This window comes from Branchiostoma lanceolatum, chromosome 17 (genome assembly GCF_035083965.1).
Source record: "Branchiostoma lanceolatum isolate klBraLanc5 chromosome 17, klBraLanc5.hap2, whole genome shotgun sequence".
NCBI lineage: Eukaryota > Metazoa > Chordata > Leptocardii > Amphioxiformes > Branchiostomatidae > Branchiostoma > Branchiostoma lanceolatum.
Genome location: NC_089738.1, coordinates 16,663,201 through 16,682,091, shown reverse-complemented (window position 1 = coordinate 16,682,091; position 18,891 = coordinate 16,663,201). Strand labels below are relative to the sequence as shown.

General features: G+C 41.3%; 1 protein-coding gene across 4 annotated transcripts in view; it reads left to right on the top strand.

Moving 5' to 3' along the window:
* Positions 1 to 17,760, top strand: part of LOC136423209 (fibronectin type-III domain-containing protein 3A-like) — a 92,372-nt gene extending 74,612 nt beyond the window's left edge. For all 4 annotated transcript variants that reach the window (XM_066411284.1, XM_066411283.1, XM_066411281.1 and 1 more), the window contains 6 exons: positions 2,024 to 2,173; positions 4,092 to 4,369; positions 5,666 to 5,878; positions 12,804 to 12,970; positions 13,660 to 13,787; positions 14,769 to 17,760. In XM_066411284.1, the coding sequence (XP_066267381.1) occupies positions 2,024 to 2,173; positions 4,092 to 4,369; positions 5,666 to 5,878; positions 12,804 to 12,970; positions 13,660 to 13,787; positions 14,769 to 15,077 (1,245 nt within the window). In that variant the 3' untranslated portion in view covers positions 15,078 to 17,760. The remainder of the gene's footprint in view (positions 1 to 2,023; positions 2,174 to 4,091; positions 4,370 to 5,665; positions 5,879 to 12,803; positions 12,971 to 13,659; positions 13,788 to 14,768) is intronic.
* The last annotated feature ends 1,131 nt before the right edge of the window (positions 17,761 to 18,891 follow it).

Below are 18,891 nucleotides of genomic sequence, written 5' to 3'. Positions count from 1 at the left end.
TATCTGTTGTCAAACCAAGATATCAGAATTTAAGATCGCTGCAAGGTTGAATGAATTCCCAGCAGTAAGGTTCGTCGATTGTCGGACGACCAGGAACGGTGGGAACTAGGCGGGAACGCAACAGCTCCGACAGGAACAGGTAGGTTTGTTGGCTGTCCCGCTGCACCCCCGACAAGCAGCGAGTCGCATTCAAAGGGAGTCGGCGTATGAAAACTTCAGTCGTAGTCTAGAAACGTACCTACCAATGCCTAACCAAGGAAATAAAAACATAATCTACTTATATACAAATTCTATGTTATGATCGAACACAATATCGTTTTATTCATAGCATATGTATGTATATATAATAATAACAATAATAAGTAAAACAATACCAACAAAGTACATTTTGTATTATTTGGAAAACCATGTCCACCAGCACAGATAATGGAACGATGTCGCGGCAAATCTCTGCAATACCTGCCGGCAATGTCAGTCCTCCCTCCCTTGTATCCTTCGACTTCACTTCAGAAAACAAGTGACTATCTCCAAATTTAGAAACGTTCGGACACACTCTCCACCCCATAGATGTCGGTTTCCTTCGGTGACCAATGACAGAATGTCGTTTATATTCGGCAAAGATCGGGCTGCTCAGATCGGCCTCCTCGGCGGTCGTCCAGACTGCTTGGCGCCAGGCGGATGTCCCACAAAGAGCGGCCACCTGTCAATCAACTGTTCAGACCGTGAGAACGTAGGCGGCTTGACATGCTTGATACATGTATCATGTTGGGTAAACAGAAACATTATCTACGATATTATGTCCAGAAACAAACTAACTGATCCGATATATTTTTCAAACTATTTTTGTGTGTGTGTCGCAACAGTCAAACTGCTTCTTTTTACCAAAGCAATCGCAAATTGGAGTGTTTCAGAAGGTGGAAATTTGCAACACGCCGCCGCGCCGACGGTTTTACCACGCACGTGCACCAAGGGACGGGTCATCGACCTTTGTTTTTTTACGTGCGGCACGGGATGTCCGACGATGTTGGATTTACTGACGTGTACTACAAGTGGCTTGCGGCATTTCGTGTTAGAAAGTGCAGTCAATATTGTCACAGAGAGGGTCGGTTCTCAATTCAATAAAAAGAAATATATGCCGTATAACTCCACCAGAAATGTTGGCGTTCCGTTACCTCCTTCGGTGGCTTTATTTTTCGGGGCGGCGGAACTGCCCTTGCCGGCGTTTTAGCGCTCCCCTCAAATAAATTACGCCGCTGAAGATTTTTGCAAAGGAGGCCAGAGTTTCTAATTGATAGTCGGGGATTTTTTCGTCCCTTGCTCTTAGCGTAATGTGGTCTTTGAAATTAAAAAGAACGTAATTTATCGTTTGTATTTCTGGCTTGTATCGGCACGAGCGAGGCGCCGCCGTCGCTACATGACATCCCTCAAAGTGACAGGTCGCTATTGTTTTAACCGCTGGTTAAACAAACATGAAATTTGACCCAATCTCATTAACTCTAACCCTAACGCACGAGAACGCGTTAGAAAAAAACTATAACGCGACAACAACATAACCCTAACGCGAGGATAACGCGACGAGAATGCAACTCTAACGCGTTATAACGCGTTAGAGATGTTAACTATCACGCGAGCGGTACTGTAAGTGCATTTAATTCACTCCTTTACGTTTGGGACCACATTGTAAAAACCACATTAACTGGAATGGTAATGGTTGAATAAAAGGTCATCAGTAGATGTGAGTGAAGGCCTCATTTGCATCATTATTGAGAAAATACCATATTACATTTATGATGGATGATTTTGATTTGATGATTATGACGTTTGCCAGTTAGGTAGAGATGAACATCGCGTAGAAATCAAACTTGAAATTCAACAAATTTCCACTAGTATGTACAATTTCATTTTCAAACTCCACTAATCATTTCAGCAAGGTTTGGGTTCTAAGAACTCTTTTGAAAGGACCAGTCTTAAGATTCATAAATGGATAGAACAAGTAAAAGATTGAAATGGTGTTGTTTTGCAGATGCCAGCAGGGAACGGAGCCGAGGTGGTCGAGTACAGACTGGAGTGGAACTGTGTAGACGGGACTTTCTCCCAACTCTACGCAGGCCAGGCCAACAGTTACGAGGTCAAGGGGCTGAGCCCTGCCTCCTACTACTACTTCAGAGTCCAGGTGAGTCTACATTTTAGCTCCTGTTCTAAAACAACAGGAGCTATTGTCATGTGAACCTTGTCCTGACTTTGTCTTTCTTCTTTTCCAATTGGACTTATGTCTATCTTAAACTGTCTTTACTTTATTTGCATATCAATTGGTGGTTAAAAAAACCCTGAAAAGCAAATCTTGCTCAGAGTCACTGACAAAAAAGTAGTGGATGCTATCATATCCAGTTGCTTGAGTAACTGCTTTATTTTCTGAAGTCTTATTATCTCTGTACACAACTGAATGGTCGGCTTTTGTAGAAAAATAATGAATTATTAATTATCAATATTAGATCATTTTTAAACCTTGAATCATTTCATGGCTTAATGAAATGTAGTGAAAAAACACACTATTCAGTTGTTTTGCTGCCAAGGTGTTTTATGTGTATGGAAGAAGAAACAAAAACCATGAATGAAGTTAATGTCCCATAGCCATGTAAAGGTTTTAGGGTAGTGGGTTGTTAATCTATATCTGGGCCATGGCGTTTGAAGGCAGAGCCCTGTGTCTGCCACCTTTCAAGTAACCGGTGCCATCTCTTAAAAAAGCAAGAACACTTGGCAGATGTGAACCACTGATAGGTCACACTGGATCGCTATATTGAGTTTCTATCTTAGCATTGAATGACAGTGAATATTGTTCACAACAGCATGTTATGAAGAAAAGAAGTTACCCATCTACACCTGGGTGAAAGTCGTGTGAAATGCCAAGGACACGGCGTCTGGCCTTGGTAAACGGGAACCAAACCCGTGACTTGTCGGTCCCGTGTCTTCTAGTCATACCCCTAGGCCACTGATGACACAGTTAAAGAAATTCATTCCCTGTAACATCCTTATACTGGCACTGTGTCATCAAAAATCATATTTTCTCTTAAAAGTAGATTACCTCAGTTGCTAGGGGATTGAATGGTGAGTCCCCGTGCCCTTAATATCGTTGTGGATAAGATTAAGAGGCAATCTTTTTTTTTAATGGTTAATTATTGCATATTTTTGTTATGCCTCAGTGCTTTAAGCAGCTACACAAGCGTGGTCTTTATGGTTGCCATGAAAGCGTTACCTTTGACAAGGAGCAATTGTTCTTCCACTGTTGGAGAAACGTAATACATACAGGTGTAAGCTATAAAGAAAAACAAAGCACAGATCATCTGTAGTGAGCTAATTAACATACTGTAAAGTTAAAAGTTTAGAATATATACTGATCAAAACTACCTTCTCATCATTTTTCTCTCATTTTGAACTACAAAATGTCTGTATGTACATTCAAACCAGACCACCTACATACATGTAAGGAACACTTGACCAATGTGACCACTTTCTTGTTTATAGTGACCATCTGTCCACGAAGACCAGATTTTATCAGTCCCCTGGGTGGTCTTCTTGGGCAGGGTTGACTGTATATAGCAAAAGTTAATCATTGTTGCATGATATCAGTCCTTTTATTGATGTCCCTGTAGCTCAACTGGTTGCAGTCTCACAGTTGAGCTCCTGGTTCCAATTAGTTGGTAACTGGTAGACCCTAGTTCAAATCCTGGGAAGGGCATATCAGTTGGGGTTACACCTGTCTTTTGGAAGGGACGTAAAACGGGTCTCCCATGTTCAATGAGATGCCACGAACACGTCACGGGGAAGGGCTAGCAACTCCTCCCTAGCCCTGTAAAAATATACCCTGCTACTGATACATCAAGGAAACTTTCTGCCCTATGTTACTCTCCAAACAGAGGAATGGCTCCAGCTGGTTTTTGACAAGTTTTTAGGCGGTTTTGTCGGGCTTTCTTTTTTGTTCGGTTTTCTTTATGTCACCAAGCCATAAGCCATCAGAGTTTGCATCAAGAAAACAGCACTACAACAAGGTGAACAGCAATAGCAATAAGTTCTTCTGCTTTCTGTCCTTGTAGGCAGTAAACTCAGCTGGCGTGGGGCCCTTCAGTCCAGTGGCCACCTGTCAAACGCCGGCGTCTTCCCCCAGCGCCGTGACGACCTTCCAAGTTGTCGCCGACGAGACCCCGGAAAACCCTGCATCCTCCCTGCATCTGGAGTGGGACGAGCCGTGCAGCAATGGGGAAGATATACTGGGCTACAACATTGACATCGGTTTGGAGGGGAGGCTGGTGGCAGTCGAACTGCCCGTCACGGACTTCATACTGGAGGGCTTGCTTCCTGACACCACATATAGGTACTTGCGTTATTTATGATATTATAGGAATTTTTTTCTTTCTTTATTCTGTCATATTTATCCAGGGTAGCCCTGCTCAGTGGTTACCACTGCTTTTCAGAGGGGGCCTGCGTACATAGAATAACTGATAATACAAACAGAAATATCAACATATAGAAATAATAATTAGTAATTATGATAATAATGATCATAATGAAAACAATGAAGGTAATGATAACAATGGTAAATGAATTATAACAATCATAGTACAAATTATAAATAATAAATACAAATCATAATACAATTAAAAGAACTGGAAGGGTTGACGATAAGAAAATCTTGTTGTTGCAATGTTGTTGATATTCAGATCTCTCCAGCTATGGTAAACATCTCACCAGGTTTGCTTCATTTCCTCTTAAAGTTATTTCATTTAACATGTCATGAGATTAGTCTAGGTAATTATAAATATAGAGATATTCTGTTACTATGAATATATCAATAAAAGATATAATAATTGTGAAACAGAGAGTAGTGGAGTAATATGCCCATGACACATCTGACTTCTGTGCTCTACAGCCTACCATGTGCACTAGTACTTAGTATGATAATTAAAGCATCGTGCTTCACTTCAAATGAGGATGCCTTGAAACGAACAAAAAAATTGCTGTGAGCCTGGGTGCATTGTATGTCTGCAATTTTCTTCTCTGCATGAGGCAAAGTTGTACACTATCATTTGATGTTATTATGGCCCAGACATGAATACAGTACTTAGGTAATTAGGTACTCTGACCAGACAGAAGCTGGATAAAAACCCATGTAAGATTGACCAGAAAATTGGGAAACTGTCTGGACCAAAAGACAGTCAGAAATTGGTCCAGAACTGGATAGAAACCTTACAGAAACATGGATGATGTTAACTTAATTAGCCGGAACGGTACTAACACTATGTTGTAAAAAGAGTTTCCAGTGCAGGGCTTAATCTTCTCCTTGCTGTCTAACTTTGTATTGTAACCAATAAAAAATGGGGTGCCAAATGGCTACTTCAGTGCAGGTACAATTGGATCTGTACTTGCACCTAGCAGGCATTTGCTCATGATAAAACCAGCTTGCAAGACTCTAGACTGACACACATGTACAGCCTGTAGTGCATCCTGTTGATGTAGGTTGCTAACTTGAATTCTGTTTACCTGTCATTGGCTTCTTTGGACATCAGTCCTATTCATCTGAAGGAAGTACCTATCTGTACTCCAGATTGATAAATAAGAGATAGATTAAAGCCGGATCGTGGTATATTCAGTATTTTTGTTGTTGATGTAGGTTGCGAATCCAGGCAGTGAACAGGATAGGTGCTGGTCCCTTCAGCGCGACGATCAAGGCCAGAACGAAGCCTCTGCCACCCAACCCTCCCAAGCTGGAGTGCGTGCAGTGTGGTCACTCCAGCCTGAAACTGAGGTGGACGGACGGAACCAAGAACGCAGACACCAAGGCAACGGAATACATTCTGCAGATGGAAGATACCAGAACTCTGAGGTGAGACCTAAAATTTCATCCTTAGGCCACACAATTTAATTTGTTGGTTTTTGGAATTGCCCACTCCTTATTTTCCCAAATGCACTTTCCCAAATCAACTTTGAGTCCTGAACAACAGAGATGTTTCAAACAAGTTTGCAAACTCTACAGTCTCTTGTGTGGGTCCAGTATCGAGTTTGCTTATAGAGAAGAATCTAAACAAGAGTCCGTAGGACACAATTCTCCGTGAAGTATTTATAGTATGTACAAGTATTGACCCACACAAACTTTGCATCTCTGCACAGTCCAAGTAGTGTTTTAGAGCAAGTAAAGAAAAAGTGTTTGTTTATCTTTTTCTTTCAAGACAGGAGTGGTCAACCTGCTGAAAAGTATGTTTTTACAGTATGACATAGATGGGATCTAGAAATTCCGGGAAAAGTCACAAAGTTAGATCTAGATGGCCCCTTTTCAATTATCAACGAACCATTCAGCCTTACAACTAAGATGTATCAGAAATCACAAATATGCAGTAAATCCTCTTTCCACAATTGCAGGCCGGCCTGATCTATAGCTATCAAGCTATTTGCAATAAAAAAGGCTAATTTATATTATCGTAACATTTCACGAAGGTCAAAGGTCACCGGATCTAACCACCCGGAAGTGACACTGGCGCGCGCACTTTTCTGAGAGATATTTCTCAACAATCTTTCATCCCCTGCGTAAACTTTTTACATTGTCACAGCCTCCGTATTATAAACTACAAGTGTGGTAAGTTTGAAGGTCCAGAGATTTCCCATTTTCACACTGTGCGTAAAAGTGCATCGTCCGTCCCGTGCGCACATACTGTAAGCGAGTTGCGAGTGGACACGGCATACTTAATACACAGACTGGAGGTCACTATGTACATGTTCGCAGCTAAAACTCACAATTCCCGTTGCCGCATTGGTATGTAACTTGGTATGTCGTTTGCTAGGTTGCGTGTGGTGATGCACGTTGTCTATTTTTCAATGTAGCAGTGACTATACGATCACAGCAAGTAAGGAAGATTTATACACCGTATCTGCCTGAAGTATTCCAGTCATGCATAACGGATTATAACATGGTCCCTATGGCAGGGCAGTGGGACATAGCATTAATTATAGGGGTGCAATTACGATATTGGATTGACGTTTAAAGTAGTTATGGTGTAACAAAGCTATTGTGCATCACCACGCCGAACCAGGCAAACGATATACCAAGTTACACACCAATGCGACGACGGGATCGTGAGTTATAGCTGCGAACGCGCAAACAAATACATTCCCAATACTCCCAGAAGGAGGTCACACCTCCTCCCCGGAGTAACAACTAAGATTAACGCAGACACGAAGGCAATGGGAAACCTCCTTCAGATGGAAGATACCAGAACTCATTCTTAGGTCACACCAATTTGATTGCCCGCTCCTATTTTCCCCAAATTCCTGGGTACCAAACTTTACCTCCTAATTTCTCTTCACTGACAATTAACAAGCGTCAACAAGTTTGACGCTTGAGATCAGTTGGGCTGGCTAAAAGAGAATTTCTCACCGCTATGAACACACATTCATGCAGCCGTTAACTTTTTTAGGATAGACTCTTTTAGTGTGCCCACACAGAGTAATGCATACATGAAACCTTATAATCCTTCCCTGCTGTAGTATACAATGTTGGAAAAATAAATAAACAATACAGGAAAATGTTAAGTAGTTATGAAAACACTGTGTGTGAATATTTGTTGAGAAAACTATCAGGGCAAGGTGTCTTATCTGTGACAAGGTATCATGTCAAGTTTTTTACTTTCCTTTGGCTGTAATGTAAAAATAGGTACCTTGCATGGGCACATAACTGATTCTATTTTGAGCAGATTACATTGCCCAAAATTGTTGCATGTTTCCTCTTTTTATGGCATTTACAAGCACCCACACCCCACAAGAGGCACTTTAACACTCCAAAAATGTACATTTAGCTTACGATGGTACCACTCCAAATGCCAGACTGTGCACATCCAGCAACCGACAATTTCCTGCTAATTTCTTCAGTTGCTAACAAGCATTTACCTGATAGACACTTTGTATCACTTGTGTCAACTTGACTAAAATGGAATTTCTCACCACTACATGACATTGTATATAACTTTTAACATGTGTTAAGTCAGCTTTTCGTTTTTTTAGTCAGAAAAGTAATGCCGAAATGAGACCATGATTGTCAAGATCGGTCGTTCACCTGGCTGCTGCTGAAAATTGTTTTTCAAGATATTTATTGTGGGATTCAGCTTGTTTATCTAAGTCCTGATCAGCTCCTGATTGATCATCCCAGGGGGTACTGACTATGTGACAGCCTGAAGCAGTCCCCAGGAATAACACAACTGAAAACATGTATTCTAGCGGATGAATACACACCTGAATAAGACCACCTACTGGTTCATAGACAGAGAGATAGACTGCCTACGTGACAGTCTGAAGCACTGCACGGGAATTACACAAGTTAGACCTACAGGGCTACAGACTGAGTTTTAGACTTTGGAGCACTGTGCTCCCAACCCAAAAAAATTGGGTGCACCAGCAAAAATTTAGGTGCACCATTATGATAAAAAAAATTCAGGACACAAGCAAATCTCCTGGACACACCAAGTAATACTCCTTTATAGCTCCAGCTAATTTGGCGGAGCATGTGCTCCTTAAAGGGGCATATTGTAGAATCTGGTGGGCAAAAACTACAAATAGTAAGAATTTGAAAGATCTACACTAAGATTCACATTTGTAACTTATTTGTTACTTATTTCCAACATATTCCCGTCATTTTGTCACATTTCCACCATTGATAAACGACGAAAAACGTGTAAAATCTGGTTCATTTACATATGAACTTGCGCCCCGGAGATCGAGCGTCATAGGAAAATCACCACAAGTGATCAAACTTAAGAACGTCGCACGTTCGATCGCGTGTTCGGCAATGGTTCGACAAAATGGCGGACAAGTGAAGTGGTGGTGGGGATTGCGAATACAATTTTTTTTAAAGACGTCCGCACGATACTACAAAGTCGCATCCATACGTAATGAATATTGCTGTGCAGTGTAATAAGGTAGATTTAACTAATGATGTAGAAAAATAATCAAAAAGAAAGAATTTTGTTTTATGCTCATGTCACAATATGCCCCTTTAAATGGGCTTAGTCTGGAGGGCTGGACCTAGGAGAAGGAATGTTGTGTGTCAGGTTTTACCCTGACCGACCATGGCAAAAACCTGCGGACCTTAAGTTTTTTTTTTGGGGGGGGGGGGTTATATTCCTTGTTTTAGATAGCAGTAAAACATAGGCTGTCAAAACTGCCCAAAACCACTGGCAAGGGACAAAAAGTTTCCATCCGGCTTCTAAAATTCCTGAAATTCGAAACAGAATTCCTGTATTTCACACTCCGTAATGAATTCAATGGATGTGAAGATAGATGTGAATTGATAAATTGGCAGATATATTAGTACAATGCTGAACGTTCTTCCTACACTAAGGTATTCACGCAGTGTTCTCGCCAGGCCTTTTCAGCATAGGGGCCCCCGATGCTATGATCTGGACCCCCGATGATGTGATCTGGACCCCGATGCTGTGTTTCAATGAGCACAGGGGTGTTTCTTTCTGGGAAGAACCTTCATAAATCTTATAAAAAGTTCAGATTTGGCTTTAGAACGAAGATGTGACAGAGGAAAAACTTAACTTCACAAAATTTATCCCTCAAAATGCAGGAAAGAGTGTCTTATTTAGTTATGAATTTCAAAATTTTTTGCAGTGGTTTTAAGCTCGTGATAAAGAGTTAACCGCAAAAACTGCGAACATAAAGCCACCGCAAACATTTCTGCATTTAAGTTTTAAGAAACTGATGATAACTTAGCTTTTTGTATGTCAAGACAGATGTAAATTGGTAGATAAATTGGTTGGTCCCTTTGGCATGAATTTTGATTGCAAACGGTATTGCTGTTACAAATGGATTATGAAAGCTATCCCAGGGAATCAAATTCATAATTAATGGGGTTAGATCATCACGTCCTTCGCCTTTTTATGCTGCAAGCTACAGTACAGATCTCGTTTAACTTCCCTTCCCACGCGTTTCACACGCGTTTTTTTCTCGTGCCACACGTGTTTTAGAGTCGTGCCAATCGCGTGCGCTAATGAGCTGTAATCGCGTGTGGCTACCTAATTAAAAATCTACACGCATTTACGCAAATCTGGCAAACTTGATTGACGTCTGGTTTGCAAACTCCGCAGCGGGAACACTAAAGGTTTTCCTTCTAGTGTTACGTTGCAGTGAGGGCGCGGGTAGATTACATTTCAGAGGACCGCTTCCCGACACTTCCCTCTCAACGCGTTAGCCAAACGTTCTATGGAAGCTGAGAGCCTGACAGCCTCGTCTGTATAACACAAACCCCTGATGTCCAGGGCTTTTATGTCATACCTGGGCCGCAAAAATGTTCGATAAGGGTGTTCCGGACCGGGTGATATTTTTGGGTTATCACATAGGCTTCCATAGAAAATTTAGAATGCATTTCGAGTGCGCCGCTATCGAAAATTCGGTTGTTGGAATGTGCGACTGTTACAATTTTTTGTTCGAGGAAACCAACTTTACTCAACTTCTGGTGCATTTCTCATTGAAATGTGTGGTTTTCTTGGGTGGGTATGACATAAATAAAATACAACACGTTGTATTGCGCATCACCCTCAGTCGTGGCCCTCCCGTGGGTCGGATCGCCCTCGGGCCTACAGGCGATCCGACCCGCGGTCGGGCTGGTACCTCGTGTGATACAGAATACCCCGTGTTGTATTTCATATTTATTGCCGGGCGCTGATGGGCCCTATAGAATCATGATTCAGTCAGACTACTTACAGCCTTGTAGCCCTGGTTGAAAAGTTCAGTGTGTGGGATATTCATCCTGTTGCGCCTTTCATGATTCATCACCGTGAGCACGACATGACAGATCAAAGTGGTTACATCCAGTTACAAGCGGTTACATCTAGAAGTGTTTTCCACGTGGGGGCAGTTGAAAAGTTCAAGAATACTAGTTCGGCCTTTAATGCGTAGGCTAGACCGTCTAGGCCTGTTGTCCAGACTGTCAGAATTCACGCCTAACAAGCAGGTTTCGTAACAGACCCCCTACTGCTTTTATTGATGTCAAAGAGTGTTCTTGAAAGAGGACTTTTTTTGCTGAAATCTAGTGAACAAAAATCTACACGAACCACTAGCAAGCTATAGCCTGGGTACGACCCTCTGTAGTAACCGCTGACTCAATCTTTTCACTTGCTGTCCGTAGTTAGCAAGCAAAAAGATTGATCCAGCGGTTACATTGTACATGGTTAGCAAGCGAAAAGATTGATCCAGCGGTTACATTGTACATGGTTAGCAAGCAAAAAGATTGAGCCAGCGGTTACATTGTACATGGTTAGCAAGCAAAAAGATTGATCCAGCGGTTACATTGTACATGGTTAGCAAGCAAAAAGATTGATCCAGCGGTTACATTGTACATGGTTAGCAAGCAAAAAGATTGATCCAGCGGTTACATTGTACATGGTTAGCAAGCAAAAAGATTGATCCAGCGGTTACATTGTACATGGTTAGCAAGCAAAAAGATTGAGCCAGCGGTTAAGCCGGCGTCACAATTCATGTGAACATTGGCGGAATTTGTAGATCGCCCAAAGCTCGCCGAATTTTTCAAATGAAAATCTCAGGCGACGTCTGTAGAACACTAATAACTAAAAATCCCCCATCAGATGGTACCATCTCTTGTCCATGAATCAGTCAGAATCAACTAACCTGGTAAAAGGTCAATATTTGGATCAACTTTGATTTCTAAAAATTGCACGAAGCCCGCGTAATCGACAGGACGTCGACCGTACTTCGGCCGAAAATGCCCATTGACAGAGGATGGCACCCAGGCTAAGCAACCTGGGCTTCGCTGTGTTGCTACTTGGCTATCTTTTTATTCATGATACACCAAATTTTCTCCATCTGCAAATTCGCAAGTTCCTTATATTTTCACCAGAAATTCAATTTCTGCAAATTACATGTTACATGTGGATGTCTACAGTGCTGTAAGGCACTGTATGCTGCAATAAGCTAAGATACACAATGCAAAAGCTACTGGATAAGTTTTGTGAATGGTCAGACGTTTCAGATACATGTAGCATCCGCTACCTTATGTAAGTGGTTTTAAAAGATGATTGACAAGAGTCTGAAGTTGGTAGTTGACCAACTGTGAAGTGATATGTCAATGAGGTGAAGATAATTACCTACCACTAGTACCAGGGCTGTTTTGTTGGAAAGATGTTTAGATATTAATAAACTGAAATGTCAAGCTTCGTCGTCCCGTCCATCGCCTGTAGCCTCGTGGTCTTAGTTAACGTTTTCAACATCCCTCACCTTCAGACGCGGTCATTCGCCTTTGGTCCTTGAAAAGCATGTGCATATGCAGACCTGGTAAAATTGCATGTAACCTGTATATGCCAATGATGAAACCTAAGCTTGTGACACTGAGGTGATATACCTTGTATTCTTCATCTTTTAATACAGCAGATTAAAATATTCAAAATGCCACTAGTACGAGGAATACTTTCTTTTGTTTTTGATGGACTGAACTTGTAAAACTTTTTGAGCACGTTTTGATGACTTCTTGGCTGAATTATCACACAAACAATATGTCATTTTAATCACAAGGAAAAGAACCTGTAGGACTGGCAAAAGATCATAGAAAATATGCCAAAAATAATTACTCAAGCAACTGGATAAAATTTGAAAATCTTATCCAGTTGCTTGAGTAACTATTTTTGGCGTATCTTATTACCTGGATGTCTAACCTTCATCAACATAGAAAATATGTTCTCTTCAGCTTTATTTCACAAGGTCTTTAAGGGAATGACATTTTCGTTTCTGTTTGTGTCTGTTCGTAGGTTTGTTAGCATTTATGCCGGCACCAACACCAACTTCAAAGTGAACAGACTGAGCGAACAGACTCCCTACAACTTCCGCATCCTGGCTACGAACGACGCCGGCGAGGGGCCCTTCTCCCCCATCTACCAGTTCATCACGCAGAAAGCACCACCTCCTGCCATGAAAGGTTTGTTTGTTTGTTTTTTTGTTTGTTTGTTTGTTTGAGCCTTTGTGTAGTCATGATCAGTTCATCACACAGAAAGCGGCCATGAAGGGTTTGTTTGTTTGTTTCTTTGCATCAGGCTTTCAAGCATTAGGGCAGCGTTTTATCACTAGTCTTTTCTTAAGTTTCCAAAGTGGCACCAATGCATTCCCTAGGGAATTGGTTTTTGGGGTTGCCTTCGGCAGTGAGGTCTTTGGGCAGAAGAGGAAAAGCCTTTGGCTTTGCTGCCTTTGGTATACAAAAGCACAATTAAGACAATACACCTTCCTCACGCGGCGGACATGATATAATAAAAACATAGAAAAGCAAAATAAAAACATAGAAATTCAGATACTTGACAGGTTTGCAGCCGAACAAGCATTCGAAGTAAAATAAAGGCTTTGACTTGACTTTGACTTGATTGCCTCATTGGTATATTCTCTATTTTCCATGTTATCTTTGGCTGAACTGCTAATTGTGATGGACAGTTAGAATCGGTCTAATGTTTGCCACAGTGGCCTCATTTTCATTCTATCATGTCCGCGCGCGTGAGAAAGGTGTACTAGTATATGCTGCTTTGAACACAGTTTATACATGTTTTGATATAGTTTTTTTGTTGTTAGTAGTCTTCCTTATTACCTTTTTTTAGTAATCTTGCAACTGTTTTGTTCCAGCCCCTAAGGTTCAGGAAGTGACGGACAGAACCTGTAAGGCGGTGTGGATGGAGGTACCTGCCATGAGGAGAGACCCCATCCTGTACCAGCTGCAGATGGCGCAGGGCAGGGAGGCCAGGTACCAGGAGGTAAGGAGCAACTGCACTACTTTGTAGGACTGCCAGGTGGCACTGTTGTAACATGGTGGCTGTAACTTTGTAGATCTTTATGTGTTAAAGGTGCCCTAAGCGATTTCAGGGGGTAAAACTTGAAATATTCTGGGGAAAGCAATTCTGTTTGGTGAGGTTGAAATTTACATTTACTTCCCTATATTAGCACATCTGCATCATTATTTCATACTTTGGGCGTTTAAAAATAGTACAGAAGCAAGCCACAAAAGGAGTATTTTATTTATTGGGTCCCCCCAAAAATCAGCCCAGAATCCAGCCGTAACCGTTTTCTGTCAACAATCTTCGGTAACTTCCAGCCGCGTGACGTCACAATGCCCAAGCACATTGAGCCATGACCACGTGATTATTTCTTCGGAAGCGTTCGGGACTTATCGGTCAGAATCGTGCATGTTCGGAAGATTTGAAATGATGGCTGGCCTCCAAGTACTCAGATTTTCAATGAGTTCCCACAGCACAACGACATCACATTTTTGCTCCATGATGGTCGATATACAATGGGATAGTGTTATCTAAACTTACTATGGATAGAAATCAGAAAAAAATTGATTTTGAATATATGACTTTCAGCGCCCTAATATTGCTTAGGTTGCCTTTAATGTAGTTTGTAGGGTCAATTTCACCAAAAACTTTTGGCAAGAGCTTCTTATGTAATACTATATGAATAAGTCGATTTAGTCAGCAGTAAAATGTGTGAAGTAGCTTTAGTGTACTGACTTTTATATAGTTTGTAACTATGTGAAAAGCACTGTTCATTCTGGTTGGAAAATTTAGAACACATAATTCAATCATCAAGTGAGAAGCCGTCATCATGGTGCAAGTTGCAAATGGTGGGAGATCCCTGAAATATGGCGGACTTATGTGAAACAAATAAAAGCTTTTCAATTTTTTTTTTAGCTTTCCTTTACATGTTAACCTACATCCCTATCATCTATCCTACAGGTGTACAAAGGGCCCGAGACGTCGTTCACGCTCCAGAACTTGGAACCCGACACCGAGTACCACCTGCGTGTCTGCTCCGTCCGCCAGTGCCAGGACGACCCCACGACCCCACTGGTCGGCCCCTACAGCCCCGGACTCACATTCCACACCCGCAGCAAGGAGCAGGTCGTCATGGAGACGCCACGCCCTGTCCAGGAGCAGCCAATCGAACGCAAGGAGCTCAGCGACGAGCAGCTGGTGGCCATCATTCTGGCGTCCTTCACCCTCCTCGCAATATTCATCGCCTTCATCATCCAGTACTTCATCTAGAGAGCGCCGCGATTGGTTGATATATATTCCTGAACTCTGACCTTTCTTCTGATTGGCTCATCATCCAGTACTTCATCTAGAGAGCGCTACGATTGGTTGATATGTATTCCTGAACTTTGACCCTTCTTCTGATTGGCTCTAATATTGATTTCACACTTACACACTACTCCAATTTCCCAGGCTTTCAGTGCAATTTGTACGGTGCAAACACATAAAAAGAGGATACGCTCTACCTACATTGTACCACATAAGTGCTATCTGTCAAACCTCCTTAAATGCGTACGAGAAGAAAGCATACTTACCACTTACATAGTAGGTTGTGTACACAAGAAAATGTACAGTCCATTAGACTAGATAGCATTTGTTAGGTAGAGTTTTTTTTTTAGTTTGATTGCATTAATGAACACACTGAGAATGTGTATTGCTTTTGTTTAATTTGTGATGTTTATGAAGGTCTGTCTATGACAATGTGAAAGGATTGATACCCAAAAATGGCAATCAAATTGGACCAGTGTGGCACAAATGGATTTGAGGCTGCCTAAAACGCTACACGGAAAAAAAGGAGAGTGATAGAATACCAGTTTATGGGTCACGTGACTTAGGCCAGGCGAGTCGGGGAAGGAAAGTTGGTAGCAATGTGGCCTGACTCCCCTCATGTTCATGTAACTCTGCAAAAGCACACGTATACGTTAACATCACTGTTTCCAGTGTAGTGCTCTTTGGAGAGATGTAAGACTACAGACTTAAGACTTAGAGCACAGAAGTAAGAATGCTATTGCTTACTACCCTCTACCACTTCCGTTGGTACAGCCAGTCTTTTACCTACTTGAAGAGTACTTGACATAAATGTAAGAAATGATAATGCATATTTATTGTGAATTGTAATAAGTATTTATGACAGTGGATTACTGTGAGGTCCCTTGTGCATATTCCGTCTTGCCAATCCTGACATCGCTGGGGTTTGGGCTGCTCTGCTCTGTGTCCTATCCAAGTATCTTTCTCCAAACTCGTTTGTCGTAGTTTAACGAAGAGGACTCTATTCTTGCTGACTTACAAGAAGAATATGCTGCACCAAACAAGCCTGTCTCATGGTGTATGTGCCTTAAGAAATTGTTGCCTATCGCAAATGTGGAAAAAAAGAAATACAGTATTATGTGGAAAAATATGTAGTAAACTTACAGAAAACAATGTTGTCGAATGACAAGCTGTGAATCTCCATATATCGCTGTTTTTGTCCAAGATCATTGTATATTTCGGCGCACAAGGGGCTTCATTTACTACACATTCAAGTACCAATGATAAAAATGCTCCCATGTTTCTTATGCTGTCCGACTATGTACACGCCTTTTGACTGGCGACTCTGTCCAACCGTCGAGCAGTTCTGAACGATATTGCATAGTAGGTGACATGCGACGCTAATATTCCAGAAAATATAGATTTTACCTGTCTTGATATAACATTGTACAGCATCTCTCGATATTCCCCAATGTAAAAAAGTTAGGATATTCCAAGGTGCAGTCTGTATTTTCTCCTAAGAAAATGGTGCTAGAAGGATGATGGGACATAGCGAAAGCTCCCTTAATAGTGAGAAATCAAATTAATGTACTCTAAAATACATAAATGAACTATATTAATGTGCATCCGTGTGCGTTTCAAATGAGGACAAACCATGTTTGTCAAATCAAGGCCAATCCATGATGTTATCTTTGATCCTAACCAATGAAAATTAGCGTTTGTGAATTCTAGCCAGATCTCTACTGACCAATCAGAACTGCTGTTATGATCTTACTCAGGTGAAATGCCCAGTGCACATGAAGCCTATTCTACATTCCCAAGACAGTTTTAAGACTTATGAACAGTACTTCTCACATTTGTGTGCGTTTTAACACAGAACTTAGCAGGGAAGCATACAGGTCCTTCTGATTAGAAAAGTACATGTAATTATGAGCTATTGTCTGTACCGCTTCTTGAATGTGTCAAAGTCCGTTCCTTCCATTTTCCACGAGAAATTTTACAAGGTTTCCACTGCAAGAGTATCTTGTACAAGACGTGGTGCCGTTGTGCCATTTTTCTGGTTCCTCTAAGATGTAAGGTTAAACTAAACCAGTGTCCTTTTTTATTTTATGTCCCCCTTTAATTCTAAGAATTATTTCTTATCGATTTTGCTTAGCATTCAGTCACATGTGATATGATTTTTTCCATCCTGAATTTTTGATTTGCTATTATTATTTCAGGACTTTCTCCACTTTAGTTGTTACCTTAATATGTATTATTTTAACCTGTAATACTTAAAAAATTGTTAAACAGTGCATTACAGTTGTATTGCTGCCATGTTATGTGAAAATTGTAGGAAAGAGAGGAAAAATCCGCTAGATGTTTAGGCTATGTCTTAATGTACCAAGCATAACTTGATCATTGGCCTTAACACTGCTTTTTTCCTAGTGTCGATGAAAAAACACACTTTCATACAAACCCAAACATATAATGATTATATCTAAATTAAACCTTGTATTTTTAAAATTGCCTTCTTTGTAATATTTAAAATTATTGTAAACCTAGCATTGTCCGGCAAGTTTTCAGTCTGCTGAAGCTGTGCTGGGTCTAATGTACAAAACGAAGTTAGCTATTAATTGTATCCACTGTACTCATTAAAAGTATCAAATATATGCCTATATATTATGTTCATCGGTTTCCTTGTTTCTTATTTGTTTGTTGTTGTTTATTTCTACCATCCTTGAAGTTGATGATAGATTCCAAGAACCGTTGTAGAGAAGAATTGATTATGATGCAAGTACAGTAGGGGTATCTTAGCTGGATAGCTTTAAAGAAATCAATGCTTGCAGCTCACTGCTGTAGATGTGCCAAGGTTGAGTGTGACAGGTCGTTCGGCGTAATTTAACCAGCTGCTGTCACGCCGCGTGCCTCCTTGGCTTCATTTCTGCATTCTTAACATTTTTACTGATTATTTTCCCTGTCCTTGGTGCTGACAGTGTTCCCTGTACAAGTGTTGGAAGAACATACGTATGGAAAGTATAATCTGCATGCATGCAAATCTGGTGGCAATATCGTGACTGCCGGCAGTGAGCGACCGTCTTGCCCTATCCTCCACCAGGCCTTCCTACGGTGGTACATATCGTAGAATTCGGCACAAAAGGACTAATTGACCAGGAGAGTCAGTCTGCAGTAATGTTAACATCCCCCCTGCTCAGCTTCACCACACCTCACCTATCCCTTGACCTCTTTTTGGGTCGTTGGGGCACCATGAATAGATCTTCCACCATCCTTCTCCACCTCACTCTATCCTCTGCCACTCTCACTGCTTCCGCTAAAGCTTAATCCTGTCCTTTCTTTTATGTTGTCCTCCCAACGTTTTCTCTGTCTTCCTCTCTTTCGGCTGCCTGGCACTGTCCCTTGTAGTATAATTTTTGCGAGCCCTGACGATCTTACCTTGCGCTTCATTACAGTTATCAAGATGTTGTCATGAGGTCCAATGGCTCGCATTACTTTGTTGTAGATTTCCTCGTTAGCAACGCGGTCAGTCAACCCTTTTTGTGGCCAAACTCTAATCTCCAAGCAGATCTAATTGGTTGCGAAGACCGTATCAAACTTGCAACAATAAAAACTTCTTCTGCAAGTTGGATACGGTCTTCGCAACCATTAGATCTGCTTCGAGATTAGCCAAACTCCCCTGGCAGCTTATTCTTCCGATTAGCCAGCGTAGCCAATCTGGTAGAGACTAGTCTTAGCCGGTAGTTACGATTTTTTGCCACCAGAAGATCCGTTTGGAGATAAGTGAAAGCATTAAATCATAGTT